The sequence below is a fragment of the Saccopteryx leptura genome, chromosome 7, assembly GCF_036850995.1.
Source record: "Saccopteryx leptura isolate mSacLep1 chromosome 7, mSacLep1_pri_phased_curated, whole genome shotgun sequence".
Lineage (NCBI taxonomy): Eukaryota > Metazoa > Chordata > Mammalia > Chiroptera > Emballonuridae > Saccopteryx > Saccopteryx leptura.
In genome coordinates this window covers 47,882,584-47,909,338 of record NC_089509.1, presented here as the reverse complement: position 1 = coordinate 47,909,338, position 26,755 = coordinate 47,882,584, and the positions used below count along the sequence as shown (strand labels likewise).

At 37.3% G+C, this 26,755-nt stretch overlaps 1 protein-coding gene across 1 annotated transcript in view; it reads left to right on the top strand.

Moving 5' to 3' along the window:
- KCNH7 (potassium voltage-gated channel subfamily H member 7) overlaps positions 1-25,420 on the top strand; it is a 587,186-nt gene extending 561,766 nt beyond the window's left edge. The window contains exons 14-17 of the mRNA XM_066346115.1: positions 4,954-5,217; positions 7,871-8,039; positions 19,500-19,692; positions 23,349-25,420. Of these exons, the coding sequence (XP_066202212.1) occupies positions 4,954-5,217; positions 7,871-8,039; positions 19,500-19,692; positions 23,349-23,618 (896 nt within the window). The 3' untranslated portion in view covers positions 23,619-25,420. The remainder of the gene's footprint in view (positions 1-4,953; positions 5,218-7,870; positions 8,040-19,499; positions 19,693-23,348) is intronic.
- Positions 25,421-26,755: the final 1,335 nt, after the last annotated feature.

The following is a 26,755-nucleotide window of genomic DNA, read 5'->3' as shown; positions in this document are numbered from 1 at the left end:
GCTGGCAACCTTGGGGTCTCGAACCTGGGTCCTCTGCATCCCAGTCCAATGCTCTATCCACTGTGCCACCGCCTGGTCACGCTTCATATTTTTTAAACTGAAAAAAAAATGTAATGTTACAGAAAATGAGAGAGAAAATGTCTTGAACTCATCATACCTTGCATTTCAAAAAATAGCAATAAGCTTTATCTCTTTGTTATATTGGTTTAGTGATTCCACATGGTCATACAAAAGTCAGTAAGGTTTCACAATGTTTCTCTAAAATAAAATGACTTCTATGGAAGTTACTGAAGGAGTAAATATATACATTGTCAAACATTTTTAAAGAACAAGCATAGCCTAATTATAATTTTATTAAATTAAACCTTTAAATATATTGGTATTATACTTTGGCATCTCTTTGGAATATTTTCTCCGATACCAAATAGTAATTAGCTTTTGTTATACATTTCAACAATATATAAATATATATTCATTTTAATTTTTAAGATAGTTTTAAAATTTGTATCTTGTATTTGTATAGAAAAATAACACTAGTCTTCTTTTTATTCTTTGAAACTACAGAGGAACTAAGGTAATTGAAATTAAATGAAGAAATATATTTTAGACTTTAATTTTCCAATGAAATAAATTTTGAAAATGCATCTGGCTGGAAAGTGCTCAGCTTATTTCAAAATTGTTACCAGTGGGAAATCTAAAATTCAGATGCTGAGAGAGCAGATTAAATGTTTCTCTTTGACTCAAAGTTGAGACTACCTGTTGGATCTCACAATAAAAACAGTAATTAATCTGAGAGAAAGACTCCATAAAAGAGAGTGAGCACAAACATTTGTCCTCAGAATGTTTGAAATGGAAGAATTTTACATTATCTTTCTTAAGATAGATGACTCAATCACTCCATCAGGATACTCTTATTCTGTGTTCTTCGATTCATTCTGAACCCAGAGAGGCATCCACAAGGACAACCACAAATGCTTTAGAATTGTGTCTTATGAGGAAAAGAAAGAAGATGAACTATCAGCCTGCAGAAAGAAAGAAAGAAAGAAAGAAGGAAGGAAAGAAAGAAAGAAAGAAAGAAAGAAGAGAGAGAAAAGAGAGAAAGGAAAGAAAGAAAGAGAAAAGAGAGAGAGAAAGGAATGAAGAAAGAAAGAAAGAAAGAAAGAAAGAAAGAAAGAAAGAAAGAAAGAAAGAAAGAAAGAAAGAAAGAAAGAAAGAGAGAGAGAGAGAGAGGGAGAGAGAAAGAAAGAAAGAAAGAAAGAAAGAAAGAAAGAAAGAAAGAAAGAAAGAAAGAAAGAAAGAAAGAAAGAAAGAAAGAAAGGAGGGAGGGAGGGAGGGAGGAGGGAGGAGGGAGGGAGAAAGAAAGGAGGAAGGGAGGGGGGAGGGAGGGAGAAAGGGAGGGAGAAAGGGAGGGAAGGAAGGAAGGAAGGAAGGAAGGGGAAGGGGAAGGGGAAGGGGAAGGGGAAGGGGAAGGGAAGGGAAAGGAAAGGAAAGGAAAGGAAAGGAAAGGAAAGGAAAGGAAAGGAAAGGAAAGGAAAGGAAAGGAAAGGAAAGGAAAGGAAGAAGGAAAGAAAGAAAGAAAGAAAGAAAGAAAGAAAGAAAGAAAGAAAGAAAGAAAGAAAGAAAGAAAGAAAGAAAGAAAGAAAAAAAGGAAGAAAAAAGTTTTTTAGTCATTTAAATCAGAAAGCAAATTAGAGGCTTAACTAAACAGGCAAAAGTCTCTTTTGTAAAATGATTGTTAACAAGTGAATATACAATTTTACTTCTACAAAAGGGAAACTGTTAAACTCTTTCAGATTACTGCCCTCAAAATAATATTTCAACATAGAAGAAAAATAAAATTATGAAAAAATAGTACCTAATACTATTTAATATCCAGCAAATAACCCACTTTAACTAAGAAAAGGCAGAAGTGAAACAGGCCATCAAAATTTAGAGGTACCTGGAAGTTAATTACAATGCATTTCAACCCAATTTCATGTATTCCATCAGACAAACTCCAGCCTAAGCCTGACCAATTTCTATTTTTAATCCACAAATAGATTGTCATTTCAGCTTTCATTTAAAATGAGAAAATATGAAGTTTTTATTTATTTATTTATTAGGTAATATAAAGACGTCACAGACAGGGTGTATCAAAGAAACTGTTCGTGTGGCTAGAGTTCCAGGAAGCAGCTGGCTGACTGTCAGGCAGCAGTGAACATGGAAATAAAGGTGGACTAACTCTCCTTACATACATATTGGAGCAATTCAAACATAACAAACACTTTCTTCTTTTATGATCCTGCTTTTTCATAGGATTTTTGCTCAATGATTTAGATACCACGTACATGAAGTAATTTTCTGCACTTTACTATGGAACTAAATAATAATCCTCATTCAACACATTCTGTGAATACTTGTCCTGAGTTGAAATCAGCAAATTATAATTCAACTTAACAACATTGAGTAACTGATTGTATGGCCAGTAGTCGCGGCCATCGCCATGAGGCACATGCAGGTGCAGGTTCCCATTAGATTCAGACAGACGATAAAGAAACAGTTGAGCCAAAAACTGGTGGGCCATACCTTTATTCTAGCCTTGCAACCGGCAGACGAGTAAAAACAAACACACGGGGCACCAAAACCCACTCACACATTGTCCAGTTCTACAACCAGGAGAATCTTTTCCGGTTTTTCCTAGAATCAAAGGCCCCTCGCCAGCCTCAGTCCCCTCTGGTTCCCCATCTCCTTCTCTCTGCACAAACTCTGCAAAACATGGCTTCCTTCTTCTCCATCTTCTTCTTCTTAAAACTTTTTGGCACAATACCCCTCCTCCAGCAAACATTAGCATAACAAAGCCCCTTCCCAAGCAGGAAGGTAATTAACAGTTTCACCTGGCAGTGCAATTTACGTGGGCAGTGGCCATTTTTAACAGTAAAAGTGAGCAGAATTAAATAACATAAATTTTACAAATTTATTTGTCCAACACTGATGAATTTATCTCTAAGCATCCAAAATTAGACCATAAATTAGTAAAAAAAAGACTGAGGTTCATGTACTAGTAGAAATAGAACATTTTACTGGTAATGTATCAGTATTTAAAAATCTACAGAGAACTTTCAAGACCTCTCAAGCCAAAGAGACCAAGTAGTTTAATAATTTCTAATGTATATCCAATATAAATATTCACATTAGCATTTCCATACTTAGATTGTAGCCAAATGAATTAATGGTTCATTCAATTTACATTTGATTCTGCTAGAAAAGATGCTATGAAAATGTTTAAAAGAACAGCTGATTCCAACCCCACTGGTGGCCATGGTGCATGGAGGTTTACTTAGCAGCAGCAAACTGTGACTGGGTCTGAGGATAATTTACAAAAGTGAAGGTTTCTTTAACAAAAAAGATATTTACTAGCATAAAATTGGAAACTTATTTTTGGAGAAAGGAAATGGTATGTTCCTAAAGTAAGGAATGTTGATCAAATTTTCAGGAGAGGAGAAGTTAAAAATCAAAGAAAAAAGGAAGAAATTACAAGAATGAAGAATGAACCTTACAGGCTTAAGGAAGGTTGTGTCAGTGACAGTGAAGAAAAAAGCATTTGTGTAGGAAGAACTGCTCTAAATATTTACAACCTATTAGGTTAGTGAATGAATAGAGAAATGTACGTGACACTGAGCAATCATTAATGTCTACAGTGCTTGACATTGGAAAGGTCTGCACACTTTTCAGCTATGATGAAATCACTGAACAAGTGTGAACTCAACGAAAATAAATTGAGCAATCCACTTTTGCTACATTTAACTTTAATTGACAGAACATTAACTCCTAAATAACAATTTTACATGAGGCTGATATTTAAACTCTATCCATTTTCTACTTTGGGTTGTTTTAGGGATTCTCATATTTTAAATTATGATTTTTTTTAAATAAAGCAAAAAAAAAATCTTAGTTTAATTTCTATGCCATAAAGGAATTTTAAAAAACAGAAGTTTCTCTGGACTGGCCTTCAGTCAGTTCATTTGGCCTTCTATAAATAACAAAGTAAGCACAATCAGGCAGAGAGAGGATGTGGACACTGTCTCAATCGCTTCTCTAGAAAACGATAAACCTTCTGGAGTATGTTGATTAGTTTGTAGCAGTAACTAGATGAAGAATTATATATCCTCCAAGGAGACTAATGGAAACAACTTCTGAGATGTGTCTCAGTTTTTCTTGCTGAAATATGTTCTAACACAACCTTGGGGGCTGAAATTATCCTGATATTTCTGTATAAATCTGCCTATAGGTACCACTAGCCTTAATGTAATTAGGTAAACATACCTTAATTACTATATTTAGCTTTATGTTCTTTGCAATATGCTATACAAGCAAACTGCCTGGAATGTCAAGGCCATTACATGTAGAGAACTACAGTTGAAATGCAGCCTGCAAGCCTTTAGCACAAAGAGGCTTCCAGGTTTGACCTTTGCAATGTGTGACGGGACCGACAGATGGGCTCAGGTGTGAAAGGTAAAAGCAAACAACAAGCTGCATAGTGGTGACATTTTAGAATTGGAACACATTTCCCCTCTGTTTTCATTTCCTTAAAGAGATAATACCAGATTTTAAGAGTGCAGATGACTGTTGAGCAGGTATAAGATTGTAAGTTATCTACAGTTTTTTTCCTTAAAATATAAATATTATTACTATCACAGATAATCCTTTAATTTTAAAATGAATCATGTATTTCACTAAGATAATCTAATATTTCTCGAATTAAGAAAAAAAAAGTCTCCTTAAGTAGCTCTATATTCAATAGGAAAAAAAGAGAAAAAACAACTTTTCTGGCAGTTTTATTAAAAATTCTATTTAAGTTCTTTAAAAAAACATCACTACTAAAAGAGTAGCTATGTGTAATAAAAAAAAAAGTAGTGTAATACACATAGAGTGTCACATTTAATTATCCTCTATAAAATAACTTTCCTTTGATAGATTTTGGCAAAGGAAACAGTACAAATGATCCTGAAGACTCTGTAGATACCATAAGAAATTTTCAGAGTTCCAAGAAACACACTGAAGAGAAAAAAAGCAGATCTGCATCTTTCATCTCCTCCGCTGACGGTGAACAAGAGCCTCTCTTCTCAGGAGTAGTAGATTCCCCTCCAGGAATAGGAAAAGCAACTGGACTCAATTTGGAAGAAATAGTGCCCCCCTCAGGAAGAATTCACATAGATAAAAGAAGCCACTCTTGCAAAGGTAATCAAGTTTCTCAAAAATCAGGTTGTCTCTTTCTAGTGCTCATGATAAAATAGCAACTTTTCACAAATAGAGAACCGTACTGATTTATGTTAATCTAATCTTTGTGATTTCATGCTATTTGCAAGGAGTTCAAGTCTCAGATTATCTACAAAGTGTCTGCACCATTCTGGAATAGTGCTAATTACTCTCAACCAATAAAATAGCATCGAAAGGTTTTTTTATGGCCGATCAGACTTAACATGACTACACATAGAAGAACTCTATTGTTTTATAGCATGAAAGGCCAAGGCAGTGACACTACAACAAATACTAAAAAAAAAAAATGTGTTTTGTTAACTGGGAATTATGAGAAAAGGAGGAAAATGTCAAATAAAATATACGCTTGATCTAACTCACTTTTACATTTATTTAACATCTCCACCAAAAGCAATACCCAAATATATGGGTTTTGCTATAAAAAATATGCATGAGATGAGTAATAATGAATGCAAATTTGGAAGGATGGGAAATTCAGGAAAGCTTGAGAACTATCACTTGGAAAAACAATCAACTTAGTAAAACAGAACTTAGATCTATAGATCTTGTTAGATTTATCTAATTAGTGGGTACAAGAATCGGTATGGCTCAGACTAATTGGGTTCCAATCACAATTCTGTCACTTGCTCCTTTTATGACTTAGGATAAGTTACTGGCAGATTCCACTAAGACTCATTTTGCACATTCTTTAAAATAGGAATAATATTTTTTAACTAACTAATCAACTGTGATTGTTAACAAGATAACATACATGAATTATCTTTTCTGAAATAAAATTTCCAATTTGGTTTAGTATTTATGCACAGGTTTCATTTTTCTAACCCTTTAATCATTGAATATTTTCCTGGGTATATGAAAATGTAGAGGGATAGCAAAAAGTCAAAAGAATATAACAGAAATAAAATAAAAATAGAATGTTCTTAGCCTGACAGGATAGCAAAACTATTTGAAGTGACTATATCAGACAACAGAAGTTTTATTGAATCTAGAATGTTTTGGCTCTATACTTTTCCACAGTTACTTTTTCTATCTTATCATATCAGATTTTGCCATGACGCCACATTGAAGTAAGCTAAGAATATAAGTAAATGTTCTCTGGACAATCTAAAATCTTGATGAAGTGAATGAAAATAGTACCTCATTTGTCATAATGGAAGAATGGAATATTAGATGTGATTACTAAATGTCCTATTTTAGTTATTTATGAAAACGAATTCTGAGAAGTGCTAAAAATAGAAAAAGATTGTATCCTGAAAGTCAAAAGTTCTGAAGAGCTTGAAGAACCATGCCTATGATCTCTGAAATTCAGCATAATGTGGGCTTGATTGTTTTTTAAAGGACTTTTTGTTGTTTTCCACCTGATTTTGAGCCTCAAGTGACAACTTATTGAAAATATAATTTGGGGATTTTATTCAACTTTATAATGCGTCTTGCTGATAGTAAATTCTCATGTTTTTCTTTGCTACTTCTCCCAGTTATTTTTATTAGTTATTCTACATGCATAATAAAATAGTATTCTAACAATTTTAATATCTATAAATGTTTAATTTTAAAAAATATATAATGCAATCTTCACTCAAATAATAATTATCTGAAAATGCAAAATGTAATATGTATGTCAACTGAATAAAAATAATTGATGTCATATAACATTAGCGTGACAATAGTTAACTTGATTAATTAATATGATTAACAAATGAGAAATTACAAAACTTCACTCACTGCAAATTTTATTTCTTAATGCTTATTTAAGATGAAGTACTACGGAATGTTTAAGAATTTGAATAACATGTATGGTACAGCGACAACTGCTGTAGCTTGAATTACTAAATTCTTACAGATCTTAGTTTATCATTGATAGGAATTTCTCTTACATCCCTGGTATTTGTCATGCTGAATCCAACAGCAGAGCACCTTTAGGCAAAACTAAAAAAAAAAAAGCAAACACGGATTCTACTGATTCAACTTCAAGTCAAAAATTGACTCTAAGAAAAATGTGTACCCAAATAAAAGTGAAAGTTTACTTTCTGTTCAACCATTTCCAGGAATGTGTCTTGCAACTATAGCAACATTTTCCAAGGCAACCGAGTACAGACTCTTCATGAGCTATATTTAGAACATACCTACAAGGATGTTCACTTTGATTAAGACCCTAACCAGAATTTCCCCTTTGAACACTTTTATATTTTTATGTTTGCTCTTAAAACAAACTAATCATGCGCATCCTGATTTTAATGAAAGAGTAAATGATAATCAAGGAAACCTGTATCTACATTTACATTTTATTCAGTTTTTCAAAGGGAACATAATCATTCTTTTTTTCTTGATCACAAACAGCACAAAGAGAAAGAAGACAAGATTGTATTTAAGATTCATAACTAGCTGTATGATTTTATTCATATGGAAATGGATGAGTGAGATGGCAGGCAGGCTAAGGGTGGGTGAGACATAGCTACCAATTGGTTGTGGTATCTGGCAGGTCTCTGCATCACTTAGGGTCTCTGTTTTTCGTTTATACTTCAAGATCCTTCCCCGCTTGTATTGTGGATGTCTCTGTGTTACTGACGCAAAGGAGCATCAAAGAAGTTGACATCTATCTTGCTATTTCCCACAGATATCTCTGACACAAGAAGCTGGGAACAAGAAAATACCCAGACTCGGGTTGATGAGTCTAGTCCCTCAGCACCTCAGCAAACTGCCTGGGGGGTCTCTGAAACCGAAAGTGATCTCACCTATGGAGAAGTGGAACAAAGATTGGATTTGCTTCAAGAACAACTAAACAGGTATAAGCAATGGCAGGGCAAAGAGGACATAAACTGACCCTTTAGTTGGGTTTAACTTTATTCCTTGTAAATAGCAAATTCTTCGTGCCGTAATCTCATGTTTTTCCTTTACACTTATTGATTTAAAATAAAACTAGAATTTGACAGAATTATTAATATGTTTCAAAAGAGCATTTATTTAGAACACTGCATACTTTGACAACGTAAATTCTTTTTTTTTTACTTGCCATAAAACTACTATATCACCCACACCAGCTGCCTAAAAAAACTTTTATATTTAGCTTACTGACAGACACTTCCTCTTTTAATCCTTCTTTTATGATTTTTTATTGTTTCTGGTAACTTAGTTATGCATTATGACATTTTTTAAAACAGTATCAACAAAATTATTTGAGCATTTAGTTGTTCAGTTAACTTGTTAAAAATGTGATTGAATTGAAAATCTTAGATTTGAAGCCTATATCCTCTCCATTTTCCTTCTATCTTCGATTATACTTTTTTAAAATGAGGACTTAATTCTGGTTTTATGGAGGATGGAACTATTTAATCCAAATCTGAGTAGATTTGTTAAAATTAAGCAGGTCTATTGGACTCAGAAAAAAAATGCATGAGTGAGTTTAATACAGCTGCTGTAGCTGTGCTTCATGGGGGACTACACTGATTCAAGGGTAGCCTCCAGATACACCATGAGCCAAGGTATTCCCATGGTCACTGATGGAAAACTGCATGAGCCAAACTATAATGCTCAAACCACGTCACTTACTAAATCCATTTTAAACACACAATGAGAGATGAGGAGAACCACATGCAGTAACTAGCATATTTCTATGAAGTGCAAGATGGTAAAGGCACCATACTGCCTGAATCCTGATTGACCTTCCCTGATGATGGTGTGGTTACAAGGACCAGAGTTGAGGTTTATACAAAGGAGTCTAAGATAAAAAATTTTTTAAAAAAACCTCCTGTGTCAATGGCACACACTTGCTCTATCAGAGATGTAAGGCAAAGTGTCTTACACGTAATTACCTGCTGAACAACAGTGTATTGATTGGCCTTTTGTAGGTAAAGCCTATTTGAAGTCAGAATGAACCCAGACTATCACCAATGGGTGATCAAATTTGGGGATAAAAGTGTCTGCCCAGAGGTGACATGAAAATAATTTGTTTTTTTTCCATCTCTTTCTATATATATATATATATCAGCTACACTCTGGTTTGTTAACATCGTGTTTCTATTCTATTTTTTGATGTGTCTTATAGGTTGTTTGCATATTGTCTGTATTTAATCTATGAATTCTGCCCATGCTACTTGTTTATATATTATCTCTACTTAACATATCCTCTGTTTTTTGCCTATATGTTACTTGTTTACTTATATTCTGCTTAATATTTCTTATGTGATTTATTCATTATGTTTTTGTATTTATTGCTTTCAAAAAAATGTATGCCATAATTGAACAATTTCAAACAATACAGTAAGCACATTAAATGTGTGTGCACACACATATACACTATCATAAAATTTAATTAAATTTAAAATTGCCTGGTGTGGACATCCATATCTCATTTTTAAGTATAGAATTCAAGTTTTGTAAATTGAAACATACCTGAGAAAATTAAGACAGATTATCTTTATTTAGAATCAATAATTCCTAATTAAAGTATAAGAACTTGTCTTGATAGCCTGACCAGGCAGGGGCACAGTGGAAAGAGTATCACTCTGGAATGCTGAGGACCCAGGTTTGAAACCTGAAGTCGTCAGCTTGAGCACGGGCTCATCTGACTTGAGCGTGGTCTCATCAGCTTGAGTGCAGGCTCACCAGCTTGAGTGCGAGGTGGCAGTTTGAGCGTGGGATTATAGACATAACCCCATGGTCGCTGGCTTGAGCAAGGGCTTACTGTTTTGGTTGCAGCCCCCTCGTCAAGAACATGTGAGAGAACAATTAATGAATGACTAAGGTGCCACAACTATATATATTTGAGTTGATACTTCTCATCTCTTCTTCTTCCTGTCTATCCCTGCCTTCCCTTCTCTTTCTCTTTTTCTCTCTCTCTCTTTCTCTCTCTCTCCCCCACCCTCAAAAAAAAAGAACTTGTCATAATTATTATTGGCTGGAGGAGCATATTTAGTTACTTAATAATTTGTTTTTTTCTCTCTGCTATATATGCCAAACTACTTTGATATGTTATACATAACACATGTGAAACTATATATTGTATAACACATAAGAATTGGTATGTGGCCTGACCAGGCGGTGGCGCAGTGGATAGAGCATCGGACTGGGATGTGGAAGACCCAGGTTTGAGACCCTGAGGTCACCAGCTTGAGTGTGGGCTCATCTGGTTTGAGCAAAGCTCACTGTGACCCAAGGTCACTGGCTTGAGCAAGAGGTTACTCAGCCTGCTGAAGGCCCGTGGCCAAGGCATATATGAAAAAGCAATCAATGAACAACTAAGGTGTCGCAACAAAAAAACTAATGCTTGATGCTTCTCATCTCTCTCTGTTCCTGTCTGTCTGTCCCTATCTATCCCTCTCTGACTCTCTGTCTCTGTAAAAAAAAGAATTGGTATGTGTGGGCTGAACTTAAACTTCTTCACTTCTTGTGACTTAGAGAAAATAATTGCCTATTTCTTTACTGCCAAGACATAAATATTTATTTACTACATAAAAAAGTGAGAGAATGGATGAATTAATGACAGGGAAAGCAGTGAGTTCTTTAGCACAGTACTTGTAATTGGTTAGCTTAGATTAGAGTCATAACTCTGCTACTTCACTACGTACAGGATGACTGGGTCAAATTTAAATTTCTCCAGTTCTAGTATCTTTCTTTGACATGTAACTATCTGCAATGCCATTGAAAGATTAAGTCAATATATGTGGAAACTCTATATTATACAGAATGAAAGGTGTACTTGCAATTAGGTAAATCTTTTTTTTTTTTTTTTTTTTTTTTTTTATTTTTCTGAAGCTGGAAACGGGGAGAGACAGTCAGACAGACTCCCGCATGCACCCGACCGGGATCCACCTGGCTCTGCCACCAGGGGGCGATGCTCTGCCCCTCCGGGGCGTCGCTCTGCGGAGACCAGAGCCACTCCAGCGCCTGGGGCAGAGGACAAGGAGCCATCCCCAGCGCCCAGGCCATCTTTGCTCCAATGGAGCCTCCGCTGCGGGAGGGGAAGAGAGAGACAGAGAGGAAGGAGGGGGGGGGTGGAGAAGCAAATGGGCGCTTCTCCTATGTGCCCTGGCTGGGAATCAAACTGGGGTCCCCCGCACGCCAGGCCGACGCTCTACCGCTGAGCCAACCGCCCAGGGCCTAGGTAAATCTTGATTAACAATGAATTTCACTTCTACTATTGCCTAGTTTATTCTCCTACTCTACCTATATTTCTGTATTTCCTGATTTGGACCCTTCTTCATAACTAAAATTGGTGTTTAAGTATACCCTTGTTGCCTTTTCATGTGTGCCAGTCACTAGTTACCATAAGTCAAAGATTACTGAAGACATTTGTTTTCAAAATATCCCAGGCTGAAAGTATAAAATTTTAAGGGTACATATACACATACTTCTAGGACCCATTTGATTTGCAACTGCCCATTAGTAATACTACTTGTGGTTGTTTTATTATGCTAGTGTTGTTATTATTATTATTATTATTATTATTTAAAACCTTTTCACAACTGTTGGTCAAATAAGTTCGTAAAATAGGATTTTTATGTTTGCTCGCTTATAGTTTGCATTGGGGGTTGGGCAGCGCTGGATATATGTGGGTCTGTGAAATTGCAAATTACCTTCCTGCTTGGGAAGAGCCATTGCTTTGCTAATGTTTGTTGGAGGAGAGGTTTTCCCACCAGAAAGTTTTTGAAAAGAGGAGAAAGAAGAGAAGGAGAAAACCATGTTGGCAGGGAAAGAGAAAGTATGCAGATGGGGAACCAGAGGTGAGTGGCTTTGGGAGCCCTACTGAGGTTTTGGGGGCCTTTGGTTCTAGGAGGAACCGGAGAAGATTCTCCTGGTTGTGGAACCACATAATGTGTCAGGGATTTGTGAGCTCTGAATGAAGAGGGAAGTGGTTTCCCTGTGTGATTGCTCATCGGCTGGTGCGAGACTTTAATAAAGGAATGGCCCACCATTTTCTGGCTCTACTGTTTCTTTACCATCTGCCTGAATCTAATGTGAACCTACATGTGAATGGTCATGATGGTGGCATTCCCTGGCTTTACAACAGCCAAAGTATAATTCAACTTATTTGGGCATGTTCCCAGCATCTGTGTGTTCTTAGACATGTTTTTTTCCCTCTGACTAATTTCTTTCTACAATATGTCTGGTATTTTCACAAATACTTTATTGCCTAACTCTGCTTAGCACCCTTTGAAATCTGAAATCTAAAAATCCAAAATGTTACCTTTTTACTGTACTGCCATCTCCAACAACCTCTTTCCTCTACTTTCCTCTAGAAAGGCAAAAACAACTTTGAAGAGGGCAACCCAATTTACTCTTCAACTTTGTGGGGTGAGAGAGAACCCTGGGACACAATGTAGAACATTCTGTTCACATGTAGATCTGTGAATTTCTACCCCCATATGTCTAATCCAAGTACACACATTAAGTACACAATGAAATGGAAGCAAACACAAATGTTCCTTCCTGAATTGTCCCTGCTGCTGCTGCTTTTCTGCTTTAATGGCCAATTAAGCTGTTTTTGAGGTAAAGGCTCACATAAGAAATGTTCCTATATATGTATCTATTATGCCTACAGATATTCATCTTTAGGGAAATCATTGACACTTGATCCTAAAGCTGTGCTTCTCAAATTTGAATGTTCATTTAAAGCACCTGGGATCTTGTTAAAATGCCAATTCTGATTCAGGAGGTCTGGAGTCAGCAGAGATCCCACATTTTGACAAATTCCCAGCTTTGACCACACTTTTTGTAGGGAGGCCCTAGAGAATGTAAAAGCTTTTAGTAATGATTCCATCCCTTGCAGAACAGCCAGAGCAATGTATCTGTATGCCTTCACTAAGGCACTGAGAACTAGTGTTCACCTAGTGTTATGGGTTTTTTATGCCTTTCTTTCATTTTTCCACTCCAGGTGGTCATCCCAAGTCAGCCCCCAAGATTGGAGCCCATATTTATTCATCATGATATCCTCCCTTCACCCTCTTACCTAACACAGTGCCTGCTATGTTGTGAGTCTTTGAATAAGTTAATGAAAACATTCATTTTACTCAGCAGTATAGCTATGCTGATGTAGAAAAAGAGAAATAATTTTCCCTTTGCCCTTCTGAATTCTTGGCTGAGACCCTGGTAACAATAGAAAAATTACCAAGACAGAAACAAGTATAAGTTTTTTCGAGATGTGAACCTTATGTTACTCAGGGGAAAGTGAGTAACTTTCGGGGTGGCTTAGAGTTCAGGAATATACCATCTTAATAGGAGAAGGGTGATGTAGGCCTCTTAGGGGAGTGAGAGTTTTTTAGGAAAAATAAACGGGCCCTTAGAAAAATAAATGGGCCCTTTGTCACAAACTTTGTGACAAAGTTTGCCTGGGAATGGAACTTCTAGTCTACTCTTTTTGTGACTATAGTCAATCTTCCCTTGTTAATAAAGCTCCCATGCAGCTGATTTATAACAACTGAGTTTGTTTTGGGGGGATCTGCCTTTGGGCTGATCATGGGAGTTCAGAGAAAGCCTTTTCCTGAATTTGTTATTTTTCAAGTGCCTACAGCTCGAAACAATCAACATGCTGATGTGGCTTATTTTGGGATGGTATAATCTGATACCCTTCACTGACCAAAAAGTTTTAAAACTGGATTATTCTTTTCTGTTTTAAAGGCCAAACTGGCCCTTGCTGAATAGCTTAGTTGGTTGAAGCATCGTCCTAAAGTGCAGAGATTGCTAGTTCGATCCCTGGTCAGGGCATACACAGGAACAGATCAATGTTCCTGTTCTCTCTCTCTCCCCCTTTCTCTCTCTAAAGTCAATAAAATAAACATTTAAAAAATAAAATAAAATGAAATAAAGGCCAAACTGGACTTTAAAAATTCTCTGTTATTCTTCCTGAGTGAAGCAGATTATTTAGTCTCAGTAGAAGAGTCCTTTCCAACAAAGTGGGTAGACCCTAGTCATAAAACATGAAAATAGAATCTATGCATAGTAAAGAAATTCTGCACGAAAGCTCCCTTTTGTTGAATGTTTTAGTCGGTTCAAGCTGCTGTAATAAAAATACCATACAACAGCAGCTTATAAACAACAAATATTTCTCACAGTTCAGGAGGCTGCAAAGTCCAAGATCAAGGTGCAGGAAAAATTAGCTCTTTTGTGAAAGCTAATATCCTGGTTCATAAATGGCTGTCTTCTCACTTTGTTCTCACAGGCAGAAAAAAGAAGGAATCTCTCAGAGATCTCTTCTATAGGCATGAATCTCTTTCATGAGGGCTCTACTCTTATTATATGATCAGCTCCCAAAGGCCCCACACCTTAATACCATCATACTGGAGGTTAGAGCTTTGACATGTGAAGGGGGCGTGGCATCAACATTTAATCATTGCATTGAAGAACCCAAAATATCAGAAACGAGATAATAAAACAAAACTAAGCGTACAAAATCACTGCATGAAGGGAGACTACCAACTTGACAGATCCTAAGTGCTATCACAGAAGGAGAAGTAAAAGTAGGATACTTATAGAAGTCTAGAACAGTGATAGTCAACCTGGTCCCTACCGCCCACTAGTGGGCATTCCAGCTTTCATGGTGGGCGGTAGCAGAGCAACCAAAGTATAAATAAAAAGATAGGTTTCACTATAGTAAGTTGTTTTATAAATATTTATTCTGCCAAACTTAGCCAAAATCCAACATAAAGTACTCGGTAAGTAATTATTATTATATGCTTTAACTTGCTGTAACTCTGCTTTATAAATTTTATAAAGTAAAGTTACATCCCTACTTTATAACTCACCATTACTGTGGAACCGGTGGGCGGTTAGAAAATTTTACTACTAACAGAGATACAAAAGTGGGCGGCAGCCCTGACCAGGTGGTGGCACAGTGGATAGAGCAAGGGTCCCCAAACTTTTTACACAGGGAGCCAGTTCACTGTCCCTCAGACCATTGGAGGGCCAGACTATAAAAAAAAACTATGAACAAATCCCTATGCACACTGCACATATCTTATTTTAAAGTAAAATACAAAACGGGAACAAATACAATATTTAAAATAAAGAACAAGTAAATTTAAATCAACAAACTGATCAATATTTCAATGGGAACTGTGGGCCTGCTTTTGGCTAATGAGATGGTCAATGTCCGGTTCCATATTTGTCACTGCTAGCAGTAACAAGCACTTCTGGAGCCATGATGCGTGCATCTCGCATCACCAGAAGTAGTACTTTGCGTGAGCGATGCCGTGCTTTGCAGCGCCACCACATACAGTACTCCAGGAGCACAGGATGCATCTGAAATGACCACCAATGAAAAAGGTTCCCCTTCCAGAAGTGCGGCGGAGGTGAATAAATAACCTCAGGGGGCCACACACGGCCCACTGGCCGTAGTTTGGGGACCCCTGGGATAGAGCGTTGGACTGGGATGAGGAGTACCCAGGCTCGAGACCTTGAGGTCACCAGCTTGAGTGCAGGCTCATCTGGTTTGAGCAAAGCTCACCACCTTGGACCCAAGGTTGCATGCTCAAGCCAGGAGTTACTTGGTCTGCTGTAGCCCCACAGTCAAGGCACATATGAGAAAGCAATCAATGAACAACTAAGGTGTCGCAACAAAAAACTAATGATTGATGCCTCTCATCTTTCTGTTCCTGTCTGTCTGTCCCTATCTATCCCTATCTCTGACTCTCTGTCTCTGTAAATAAAATTTTTAAAAGGAATTATAAAAAGTGGGCTATAGGTATAAAAAGATTGACTATCCCTGGTCTAGAGTCTGGGCCTTTCAAGGTAGGGAACTGATTGTAAATGAGTCAAGTTCATGATATCATAGCTCAGAATTGTTGGATGCAACGAGGTAAGGATCTTGAAGGAAGTCTGGGTAAATAAAACTTATGTGATAAGCACATTTGAAGGTGAAGTGAGTCTCACTCATGGCAGTATGTTTCAGTTAGTAAAACTCTGCTTTCCAATAGATTTTTCCCCCAAAGACTCAATTTTAATAGATAGAATCCATAATATAGAAATATTGTTGCTCAGAGACCACTGCTATTTGACAAAGATTTCATAGGACTCAGAATCATTACCATAATTTTCTACTGTCTACTGGGGCTTGACTCTGCCTTGCTAAAGAAGTTTAATTGCACTCTCCATCCCCAAATTCATTTAAATTTAATGTAGTAAACATATGTAAGCCACTCGCTAAACATTAAATGCTGTTAGTGCCTGACCAGGCAGTGGCGCAGTAGATAGAGTGTCGAACTGGGATGTGGAGGACCCAGGTTCGAGACCCTGAGGTCTCCAGCTTGAGCGTGGGCTCATCTGACTTGAGCAAAAGTTCACCATCTTGGACCCAAGGTCGCTGGTTCGAGGAAGGGGTTACTCAGTCTGCTGAAGGCCTGCAGTCAAGGCACATATGAGAAAGCAATCAATGAACAACCAAGGTGTCGCAACGAAGAACTGATAATTGATGCTTCTCATCTCTCTTTGTTCCTGTCTATCTGTCCCTATCTATCCCTCTCTCTGACTCTATCTCTGTCCCTGTAAAAAAAAATAAAAAATAAAAAAATAAATGCTGTTAGTGATTAAAAATTTGTAGAAATATTTACAATGATTACAAATTTTCTTTGGGAGCTCAGAGGAGAAAAAATAATTTTATTTTTATTTGTAATGAGAAACAGACTCCCATATGTGCCCCAACCAGGACCCAACCAACAAGCCCCAATGGGGTGATGTTCTGCCCATCTAGGACATTGCTCCATTGCTTGACAACTAAGCTATTTTTAGCACCTGAGGTGGAAGCCACAGAGCCATCCTCAGCACCTGGGGTCAACTCACTCTATTCAATTGAGTCATGGCTGCAGGGTGAGGGGGAGAAGGAGGCTTCAGTTTGTGGAAGAAAAGGAAGTGGGTAGAGAAGCAGATGGTTGCTTCTCGTATGTGCCCTGGCCAGAAGTTGAGCCAGGACATTCACATGCTGGGCCAACAATCTACCACTGAGCAAACCAGCCAGGGCGTGGAGAAATTAATTAGGAATAGATCAAATAGGGGAAGATTTTTGGTTGCTGATTATATTGTAAAATGATGTACAATAAAACAGTCTGCTCAATTTAGTTGACACCATAAAAAATTAGATCAATCCTATGAATAATAAGTATATAAATAAACTATTTGATAACTTAATTTTTTTCAGTATGTGCTTTTGGCATTTATAAGGCAAAAATATGTATAATTTATAGCTAGTTATTGGTTTAGAAGAAAATAAGCTCTATAGCTATATATACCAAATATAGAAACCCTGTAAGAATAATGTTTCTCAGAAGGAAGAGTTGTAGTAACAATTTATATTACAGGTTAAATAGATAAGAAATTTTCTTCTCTCATGTTTTCCAGGTTTATTCTGTTCTCTTTTAAATCAAAAATTCTCTTCCATAAATATAGCATGTATATAATTGAGCAAAATTAATTTTATGATTTTAACATTTTTTATAAGATTTAGCTTTTCTTTGCATTATTCATTCAGAGAATGAATAATTTTATACAGGCACTAATCCCATTATAGCAAGCACTAGGCGCAGTTAGTAAAGAGTTAAAAGAAGAGTTGTCTAAAAAGGCATATGGTCCAAATTTCTTGTCTTATGCCCACAAAATTCTCTGTTTTTTAATGCTGTTAACATATGGAAAGGGAGAGAATCAGACCTATTGTATTTTGCTACTTTCCTTTGAATTTGAATTTAAAAGGAGAATAAAATTAACAAGCCAGTTGGCTACTTGTGAACTTTGGGAAAAAATTATCAGACTGGTATTTTGCAAGCCAGATGGATCATAGAAGCAAATGAACTTTAACTTTTGGTTTGTTTCTTAAATACCAAAGGCCCTGAACTGTAGATGGGAAAGGAATTTAACATTTAACTGTACTTAACATTACAGAAAGACTATAATAAGTAATACATTGTACAATTCTTGAGTTGAGCAGGAGATAGGCAAAGTAAAATAAAGGTAATATACATGTGAAATACATAATAAATTATCCAATTGTCGTAACTGAAAAAAAAATGAGCAAACCAAAATCTCTTTTTTGTAGAGTAAATGTTCGCAAGAAACCGATCAAACCTGATTAAAAGAAAAGACAATTATTGATTAAAAAAATAGATTCTCTGTGTGTTTTACAGTTTGAAATCAATAAAGCTTAATTGTAAATAATGGAATACAGTGTACTTTGTAAAACTGTTGTCTATTCTCGTCAGCTGTTTTTTCTGTTAAGATCTTATTAAATGAGCAGGAAATCAATGGTCTTCATCAGAACCGTTAGTGAGACACAGAAAGTTAGCATCAGCCCAGAGAGAACCTCCGTGCTCCCTCTCCTGTTCTTCTTGTTTAAAGCAGGGCCATGATTCTGTTTGTTGGTAGCTGTTTTGTTTGGGCAGCAAAATTATGCTTAGAGATGGGTTTTTGTCTTTGCCAGTAGTTTATTTAACAGAAGTTTGCTTTGGGAATTATAATTTCACAGGCAAAAGCATACAGGATAATATCTCTTAATAAGCCAAATAAAGAAATAACATACTCCAAAGCAGTGATAAATTAATTACACTATTGTTCCAGGTGGAGGAAGGAGGCGTGACAGAAATGAAGTCCAAATTTATATGAGGTGCCTTTTACATGAGTAAGCACTTGGGAGAGGCACTTGGCCAACCGAGAGCTGGCATCCAGCTCCAGCACGGAAACAAAAGGCCCCTGTTGTGCGAGCACATAGCAAGGGAACAAGGGCACTAGTGTTGGTGGCCATTCCAGGCTGCTCCCAGAGAGATCGCGCCAGGGGCCATTGTGTGGCTTTGTGCCACTGCCTACAAGGAATGCCCTTCTCTTCCTGAGACTGCTGCACTGTTTAGCTCCACTATTGACCAGAGTCACCTTGGCCATGGCAGGGGCGAATGTCTCAAGATCTTCAAGAACTATCTAGGTCAGCAAGGTGTCACTTTGAGCAGACCAACCCTGGGATTGTCCTCACAAACACTCAGTATTTATAGTTTAAAGATCTCCTTGCCATCCTTGCTTCTCCACATGGTCTTAGTGACAATAGAGATATGATGCCTTCCTGGCACAATTTACTTCATTCTTATATCAAAAAAGCCTCACTTCTACAATGTTTTGTCTTTGTCATAAATAGGTGAATTAAAACAACTTAAATGATAAACAAGGAGATTTAAAATCATATTAAACCGATACACAATAGTGGTGCTGAAATTTTCTCACATTCCTTGCAATGATGAACTATTTCAGGACTATCTTCCTCCACCTCTTTCGTCCTGTAGACTTGAATCCCAAATGACTGCTGACATCCAGACCATCTTACAATTGCTGCAGAAACAAACTACCGTGGTCCCCCCAGCCTACAGTCTGGTCACTGCAGGAGCGGAGTACCAGAGACCCGTCATCCACCTGCTGAGAAGCAGCCATCCAGGAGCATCCATCAAGACAGATCGAAGTTTCAGTCCTTCCTCACAAGTGAGTATAGATAGTGTACAACTGAGAGTGTCTCTCAAAGTGTGCACTAGGGACCACCGGAGTCAGAATCGCCGGGGTGCTGTGGAAAAGGCAGATTCTAGGTCTACGCAGTTAGAATTTCTGGGAATGGGCCCTGTCATTTGCATTTGACACAAGCTCCTTCCTGATTCTCATGCTCATTTAAAGTTTGAGAACAATGAACCTAGAATAATGATCTGAAAGCACTACTTAAAAAAAATAAGCTTTTTTCAAGAATCATGCCCTGGCCGGATAGCTTGATTGGTTAGAGCATTGACCTGAAGCATGAAGGTTGCCAGTTTGATCCCCGGTCAGGGCACATACAGGAACAGACCAGTGTTCCTGTCTCTCTGTGTCTGCTTCTCTCTCTCTCCCTTCCTCTGGCTAAAGTCAATAAATTTAAGAAAAAAAAACCCAAAAAAAAAACCAGTCTACTGGCTGACCAGGAGGTGGTGCAGTGGATAGAGCATCGGACTGGGATGTGGAACACCCAGGTTCGAGACCCCGAGGTCGCCAGCTTGAGTGCGGGCTCATCTGATTTGAGCAAAATCTCACCAGCTTGAACCCAAGGTCAGTGGCTCGAGCAAGGGGTTACTCGATCTGCTGAAGGCCCGCAGTCAAGGCACATATGAGAAAGCAATCAGTGAACAACTAAGGTGTCGCAATGCGCAATGAAAAACTAATGATTGATGCTTCTCATCTCTTTGTTCCTGTCTGTCTGTCCCTGTCTATCCCTCTCTCTGACTCTCTCTCTCTGTCTCTGTAAAAAAAAAAAAAAAAAAAAAGAATCAGTCTACTTAAATTTACATATGACAGAGCTTTGAAAGCTAAAGAGTAGCCCTGGGCCCACAAAGCTCTTCAGAGAAAAGTCTGTAATTTTAGTGACCAGATGCCCTCTTGGGCAGGCTCTCAGGAAGTAAGGGGAGGAAAATAGCAGCTGGTCACAGAACACCTGGGGTTCAAGGGCAGTCAGATTGGTGATCTTAGATATCTGTGTGCCCCCCCCCCCTCACCAAAGATCTCTAAACTTTTTTCTTTTTTTAACCTGGAGGATGGTAAGAAGAGGAATAATAAAATGTCTTTTATCTTGCCTCTGATGCCCTCCAATGGACCCTTTTGAATTATGTTAATAGAAGTCTAATTCCCTGGGAATTCTATTTTGGAAATCATTCTTTTTTCTTTCTTTCTTTCTTTCTTTCTCTCTTTCTTTCTTTCTTTCTTTCTTTCTTTATTTCCTTTTTTTTTTTATTTTAGTAAGAGGAAGGGAGTCAGAGAGACAGATTCCTGCATGTGCTCGGACCTGGATCTACCTGACAAGCCCACTAGAGGGCGATGCTCTGCCCATCTGGGGCCACTGCTCCATTGCAAGGGGAGCCATTTTTTAGCACCTGAGGTGAAAGCCATAGAGCCATCCTCAGCACAGAGGCCAACTTGCTGGAGTTAATTGAGCCATGTCTGCGGGAGGGAAAGAGAGAGAGGTGGGGAGAGGCATGAAGAAGCAGACAGTCACTTCTGTGTGACCTGACCAGGAATTAAATCTGGGACATCCACACTCTGCGGCTGAAGCTTTACCACTGAGCCAACCAGGCAGGACCAGAAATCATTCTTAATTAATTACTTAAACATTATGGCCAAAATGTACCTAAGAGCAAATGATTTAAGTAAGGATTTATAGAGTAATCACACAAAACTTTTTAAAAATGTTTTGGAATTTAGTGCAAAATATTCTGAGAAATGAAGTGTTGACATGAGAAATGTCCAAACCCATAGAGAATTTTTAGACAACTTTATTTGAGCCAAACTGACAGTATATGCCAGGGAGCAAGATTTCAAATGCTCCAGAGAATAGCAGTTTTGCAGCTTCATTTATGCATTTGAAATTGTGGAGGAATGGTAAGGAACATGGAGGTGGAAGAAAGCAAGGTGGGGATTGGATTTCAGGATAGTTAATAAAATTATGTGCTCTCTTGAGGGTGGTCATGTTTTATTTCGAAGGTATATTAACCTAGATGCATAGAAACAATGGACATGGCTTATTTAAGGCAAAGATAAACCTTTTACTAAAGAAATGATGAGTCTGGGGTATGACTACACACCATTACTTGCCCAATTTACCACAGGGTAAAATTTATGATCAGATCACCCTGTGAGGCTACTTTTTATAACCCACCCCCATTTTATTTTCATTAGAAACATGTTGTAATAACAGGAGGAAATGTTCAGAAAGAAAATGATGCAATCTTTCTACAATCCGGAAGGAGGCACTGATTTACCTCCAGTTTTGCCTGGCTAGGAAACATGCAAGCCCGTGGACCTTGTTCTTCGTTTTCAGTGGATTCAGATAATGTTTTCTGAGGAGAGATGTGTAATATTTTTTCCCTTTCCTTTTTCCTTTCTCTCCTCACAAATAAGCCACATTTCCTATCCTGGTTTTGTCTCGAATTTTGAATTAAAACGCATCTGAAAAACTCAATGTGAAATAATGTAAAAAAAAAAAAAATCTGATCTGACTTCAGAGTAAAACTAAAATTGTTAGAATGATTGTTCAGGATTACCTAATCTAACGCCTTACCTCCCGCGTCTTGACTCATCTTTGGGAAGGAAAGTGTGCCAGTAGAGCCTGAGTTCTATGTCGATCAGGCATCCTGTCCCCGATTCGACCTCCTCATGCAGTGAGACACTCCTGCTTAACAGCAGGGCTGGTGGCCTCTTTGAGACTACTTTCGAGGTGGCTATGAGGATTCTATTTATACCAAGACCAATTGCCACTGGAGGAAAGACACGACCAACACACAAGTTAGTTGCAAGAATCACAGGCAGTTTATTACTCACAGATCCTATGGCAGGCGTGGCCAACAGTTTTTGCCCCCAGGCCAGATTAAAAAGAAAACTGTTTTCACGGGCCGGATGAAATATTAAAATTTAAAAAAATATTAAATACAAAAATGATTCGTTTAAATAAACAAAATTTTATATGTAGTCATGCGGAGAATATTAAAAATTTAATCGTGGGCCGCATAAACTCAATACTGGCCTGCGGGCCATATGTTGGCCATGCCTGTCCTATGGCGTGCCTGGGTGCAGTTTAAGGGGGCTCTGTCGGCGTGCTCCTCTAGGCTGTCCTTAGAGCGGTGTGGAGACAGTCTATGTTCAACGTTGGAGTCTGGATGACTGACTACAGCTGGGGCCCCTCAGATTTAGTACCCTTTCTGGTATATGCCTTATAACAGGTGTTAATCTACGGGATTATCACATCAAGCCACATTTAGGGAGTTCCTCACAGGCAGCTCTTTTTATCTACATATCATTTCACACACACACTGACTGGGCCCTGCACAGAGGGCATGGTCTGGCCTCTCACATCTCCACACACTATGTTAGCTCTCGCCCAGAGGGCGGAGCCTTATTCATTTGCCTTGATGGCTTTTAATATTATATCCTAACTTATTTCTATATTTTTCTGTATTTCTATATATTTAATTACTATTACATTATATTACTATAACAGAAAGGTTGGTTAATACCACTAATCAAATACAGATTTATGAAGAAAAAAACCACAGTTAGATTTCATAAGTGTAATTTGAGATATCTGTCCAAATAAATAATTAAAACAACTTTTCTTTTCTTTCTATCAGTGTCCTGAATTTCTAGACCTTGAAAAATCTAAACTTAAATCCAAAGAATCGCTCTCAAGTGGCGTGCATCTGAATACAGCTTCGGAAGACAACTTGACTTCACTTTTAAAACAAGACAGTGATCTCTCTTTAGAGCTTCACTCACGGCAAAGAAAACCTTACCTTCATCCAATTAGGCATACTTCTTTGACAGAGTCATCATCCCCAAACACTGTAGGAATCTTGGGTCTTCATAGGCATGTTTCTGATCCTGGTCTTCCGGGGAAATAATCATTTTGTACTATTTATTCCACATATAATGTAAGTGCTTTTAATGGCTGTTTTCCTTGTTTTGTATTTAAATCCTCTCTACTTGACTCAGGGGCTCAAAGGTACCATTATATGCAAAAGTACTGTATATTTTCCTAAATTGAAGCTTGTTAGGTAAAATTGAGCAGTTAGGATGTAAATATACATATGAACTCTTTCGTTCCAATGTTAAAACTGCCAGCATCTCAAGGCACCTTATTTTTTATTTTTATTTTTTAAATCACGTGCATGTTAGGAAACTCCAATCTCTCTTGCATGGAGACTCCTATTTACTGCTTTTACTAAATCAGTACTTTGTAATGGAAATGCCTTCAGTTAGAAACCAAGGGATAAAGTTGTTCATGAGTGCAACTCAGATGATCCTCAACTCAAGGAAGTTCAAGGAGGAAAAAGGGAACTTAGTCACTTTCAAGAACAGATACCCTTCTGTATCTGGATGTTCATAGTTAATTAACATTCATTTTACCACACTGAGGAAAAAAATGAAATTTTAGAGTTACAAATTGCTGACAATATATGACACGGCCATCTCCAAATACATAAATATAGGCAACCATTATTGAGATCAAAAAGGTCCTTCTATTTAAAATTCTGTCACTAATTATATTTACAGACTACCTAAAAAACACTTCCACTGGCACATTTCCTTGAAACAGATTTCTCTAATTTTTCTTTTTTCCTGCGGGGTGGGAAGGTGAACTACTGAAGAGTGACCGACAAAAACTGGTTTCCACAGCTTTCTTTTGATTTATATTTTAAAGCAATCTTACATTTGATCAAAAGAGTGATCACACGTAGTTTACTTTTCAAAAAATGTGCAATTTTAGTGGATTTGCATGACAAAAGTAGCTTTCACTGAGTATATGCTGTTCTATGGCTCTCTAATCCCAGCTGTGGACAATGTACATTTTATTTGCCTAGAAAAGGAAATACACACACCAACTGTGAAATTTCAGTTTTATTGGGTTATTTATACACATTTGTCAATCAAAGTTAAATAAAAATATATTATATATTAAATAAATATCTCTATATATTATATATATATAGACTCTAGGTTATCAGAATATACATGAAATACAGTATATTTTAGTATCTTCAACTGCTAGATTTTCTTTTTGGAAAGGAGGCCTACATCGCTCATAAAGTCAAGGTACAGAAAAAATTGTCAGTTAATTTAAGTTTGTGACTAGTCAAGTTCTAGTTATAATGTTTAATTTTCAATTTATGTGAGTATAATTTTAAACATCTTATGGGCTGAACCATTATATTGGTTTCTTCTGAACAAAACTTTGAAAGTTGTTGACATTTCCTTAGTTCTTTACTAATTCTTACACTTATATATTCTTTTTTTTTCTTTGTCACAGAAACAGAGAGAGACAGATAGGGATAGACTGAAAGGGAGAGAGATGAGAAGCATCAATTCTTTGTTGTGGCACCTTAGTTGTTCACTGATTGCTTTCTCATATGTGCCTTGACCGGGGGGCTACAGCAGACTGAGTGACCCCTTGCTCAAGCCAATGACATTGGGCTCAAGCTGGTGAGCCTTGCTCAAACCAGATGAGCCTGTGCTCAAGCTGGCAACCTCGGAGTTTCGAACCTGGGTCCTCCGCATCCCAGTTAGATGCGACACCGCCTGGTCAGGCTACACTTATATATTCTTAAAGAAACTTTACACCTGTACAATTAGATTAATTTCTAATCCTCTAGAACAGGAATACAATCTATTGATTTACCTTTACCCTTTATACTAATATATTAGTGTCAAATACAAGCAATTTAAATTTACAAAAACTATTGCTCTACTTAAAATAAGATTAAAGTGACCTTAATTGCTCCATATATATATATATATATATATATATATATATATATTTTAAATGGTCACATAAATTCTTAATCTATGTGGGAGGCAATCTGTAGGGATGGGCATGTTAATCCCTGCTTAATTTTTGAAACACCAAAACATATGTAATCAAGTACAGATGGTAAAATGACCATACAATTCACTAAAAGTATGATCATTTTAACAAGCTTCCCAAACCATTTGGTGTCATGCAGATAGAAATTTAGGGACTAACTGATGCTTTAATTTCCTCGTTCAACAAACATTTGTGGGTGCCTAGCAGGGGTGAGAGAAAAGGCTAATTCTGTTTGAAAGGATGATTTAGGGATTTTATTTTCGTATTTAGGCACATTTTTGCAGCTGCAACAAATTTTGTAGGGATTGCCAGCTTAAGCTCCAAGGAAATTCAGAATAAATTCACCAGTGACTATTCATTTGTAGTCAGAGAGAATTTAGCAGGTGAGGAATTTAGATCTGACTGATTAGTGAATACTTCAGCTGCAACATTTGGTATGACATGCATAAAATCTAGCTTTCCACATAAAGCTGCTCTACTTCTTTATAAAAACTCAGCATGAAGGATGGGAAGATGGGGAACAGTGTGCAAGCAGCTAGCTTGTCTAAATTGTAACACCACACAATCCTTTCTCTTTAAATCCTTTATATAAATTAATTGCTTGATGTTAAAATCTAAGATCAAGAGTTAGGATTAGGAAGATCCCTTACTAAAGGATATTAGTTTAAAAAGAGCCTGACAATGTATAGATGTGATGACTCAGGCATAAACACCAGAAGACTCAATGGTTAAAATGACTTACAGATGCAATTATCTTAATTTACAAAATTCATCCCTTTGTTCCAGCCAAAGATCTAATGCCTAAAATCACTATCACGTTCCCATGACCCGCAGCAAAAGCAGTCTGACTCTTCCATCATGGAAGCCTGCTGAAAGCCAGGTGTGACTGCTGCCACCAAGAATAACGGCAGTAAAGGAAATGTTCCTCCTTTTGGTAATCAGAAGCACTCACATAACACCGTTTGCGCTCTAGTAAAAATATTATCACCTGATCCCCAGGCCTAAAAAAAAATGCCATCTAAAATCTAAAGTTTATTTAGATTAGATGTTTCCTACTGTGATTAATTGCTGGGCAAAGAGTTGAAACTTAGACTTTTACCCTGTAGGGTAGTCCCATGCTCTAGTTAACAAGAAAACCAAGAATGAAAAATGCTGAGGCAATGTTCTTGCAGGATT